The sequence below is a fragment of the Sinocyclocheilus rhinocerous genome, unplaced genomic scaffold (genome assembly GCF_001515625.1).
Source record: "Sinocyclocheilus rhinocerous isolate Xijiao unplaced genomic scaffold, SAMN03320098_v1.1 scaffold5295, whole genome shotgun sequence".
Taxonomy (NCBI): domain Eukaryota; kingdom Metazoa; phylum Chordata; class Actinopteri; order Cypriniformes; family Cyprinidae; genus Sinocyclocheilus; species Sinocyclocheilus rhinocerous.
Window position 1 is genome coordinate 1 of NW_015660953.1, and position 2,344 is coordinate 2,344.

The 2,344-nt window shown below is 42.6% G+C and overlaps 1 protein-coding gene across 2 annotated transcripts in view; it reads left to right on the forward strand.

The window, feature by feature from the left end:
• Positions 1 to 787: 787 nt before the first annotated feature.
• LOC107726154 (mitogen-activated protein kinase kinase kinase kinase 4-like) overlaps positions 788 to 2,344 on the forward strand; it is a 45,321-nt gene continuing 43,764 nt past the window's right edge. For both annotated transcript variants that reach the window (XM_016535664.1, XM_016535665.1), the window contains exons 1-3: positions 788 to 792; positions 1,035 to 1,091; positions 1,267 to 1,392. In XM_016535664.1, the coding sequence (XP_016391150.1) occupies positions 1,077 to 1,091; positions 1,267 to 1,392 (141 nt within the window). In that variant the 5' untranslated portion in view covers positions 788 to 792; positions 1,035 to 1,076. The remainder of the gene's footprint in view (positions 793 to 1,034; positions 1,092 to 1,266; positions 1,393 to 2,344) is intronic.

Consider the following 2,344-nt stretch of genomic DNA (forward strand, 5'->3'; position numbering starts at 1 on the left):
TTTAGGAGCCAGATGAGAAACTTATCTCCCTCCTTTAGTGGACTTTGCTATCCTAGGTACTAGGGCTGGGCGATATAGCTAAAAAATGTATCAACGATATAATGTTTCATATCGTTCAGTATCGATAATTATTGACATTTTTTATAACCTTTTTTAAAACAGAGCAATAGAAAAAAATGTTTAAATTTAACCACTGATTGAACCACTGTATTTTTAAATTAACCCAATTTATTGAGACAAACAACAAATATTTTTTTGTTTTAACAGTCACAAACACAATAAAAATTAAACAAATATCTCATTTCTAATGTTTTATACGCAGATTAAATAGGTCATAAGGAAACTTTTGACTTGTCTCCCAAGGCCACAGGAGGGCGCAATGAGCAAAATAATGCAGCACATAATGTCAATGCATGGAAATAACTGTCTATAAAAAACCTGCATTATGTCTACATTAACTCATATAAATCAAATATAATTTCGTAAATTGCATAAACAATTATGAACAAAACGGCATCATGTATTTATGCATTGCTTAATACAAAGATCTGCATTTTGGACTACCTGTAGCTTGTTTATTGAAGATGCAGGACAACCAGCTAGCAGTGCATTACAATAGTCCAGTCTAGAGGTCATGAATGCATGAACTAGCTTTTCTGCATCAGAAACAGGTAACACAGAATAAATGGTGTCCGCAGCAGCCAGATGCCGTCGCACACGCGTGATGCAGTCAAACTCTTCTCTGTGTGACTGAAGCTCTTCTGCTGGGATGGAGCGCCTGAAGTAAACAAGGTCAGAGGTGAGGGTTTGAGGGTCTGTGCACGATGAAGAGAACTCTCCGCTTCCATTCAGGCTCATTACCCCAGAATAATCTCACGAGTGCTGCTGTCGTCCATCTTCAGTCTCGCGTGGTTGGGCTCTGTTTCCCAGCAGCTGCATTAGAGCGCAGGAACACAGATGCATTACCCTGCGTGTCATGCTTCTCTTGTGACCTTGATCCTCCTCTAACTGATCTGCTCTGTGCTTCTGATCAGGGTCGACATGTCAAAACCGGACAGTTGGCAGCCATCAAAGTCATGGACGTGACTGAAGTAAGTGCACACAGGTCATGCAGCGCACTGTGTTCAACTAATGAAGGAATCAAACAATATTATGAAACTGTATTAATCCATATAAACAACTGAGCTCAAATAGTGCACATCTGTACTCCTGCTGGTGCTTAATCACTGTGTGTGTGTGTGTGTGTGTGTGTGTGTGTGTGTTCAGGATGAAGAAGAGGAGATTAAGCTGGAGATTAACATGCTGAAGAAATACTCTCATCACAGAAACATCGCCACGTATTACGGCGCCTTCATCAAGAAGAGTCCTCCAGGACACGACGACCAGCTGTGGGTCAGTCTCACACACACACACCTCTTCATGCCTCACATTTCACACGCTGAGCCACAGCTCAACATTTCTGTTGGTGTTAATGCAGACTAGATCAGATTCTGCTCAGAAACAGCACTATTCACTGTAGAGACCGTCTCTGAGCTCCTCACCGTCCACACGGTGTCTACTGCTGTCAAATCTGACACCACTGCTGCCTTTATACTACTGATGAGCACAAACTAGACTAAGCAGATTGCAGGTGTATTCAGTAGCATCCGTTGACAGAAACACACCCGTGTAGACCCTGTATAACAGTGAGCTGGTGCGCGGGAGAATGGTTTTGATGATCTGTGTGCAAACATACAGGCCCGTCTACCTCACAAAATCTTTTATTTATTTATTTATTACTGACATTTCAATGTTTTCTAATATACAGTCATTAACTCCCGCCAAGTGCGGGTGATTTCAGCAGCGGGTGATCAGGCAACCTTCGCTCTCTCTCGTGAAACTAACACAGAAGTGACTAAAACTGCAATTCATCGACTGGCCGCTAGAGGCTGGCTCCAAAAGAGAGTCAGTCCCATAGACTCCCCATGTTAAAATGCCCAACTTTACAGCAGAACAAAACATGTTTACAGCCTGGTACAAAAAGTGGTTTTGATCTATCTAGCTAATTTTGCCCTTCATGACAACTGTGAGGGGGGTGAATTTTTTCATAACTCATCCGTTTAAATTATATTAAGCCTTAAAGTTCTGCATAATTAAGGGCGTGGCCACTTGAGTGACAGGCGGATTGCTGCTGCTGTCACCACCATCGAGCTAGGTGTGTGTGTGTGTGCGTGAGTGAGAGAGTGAGAGTGTGTGTGTGTGTGTGTGTGTGTGTGTACTGGTTTATATATCCTGGTGGGGACTTAAACCTGAATACACACAGACTCATGGGGACTCGTGTCACGGTGGGGACCTAAATTGATTG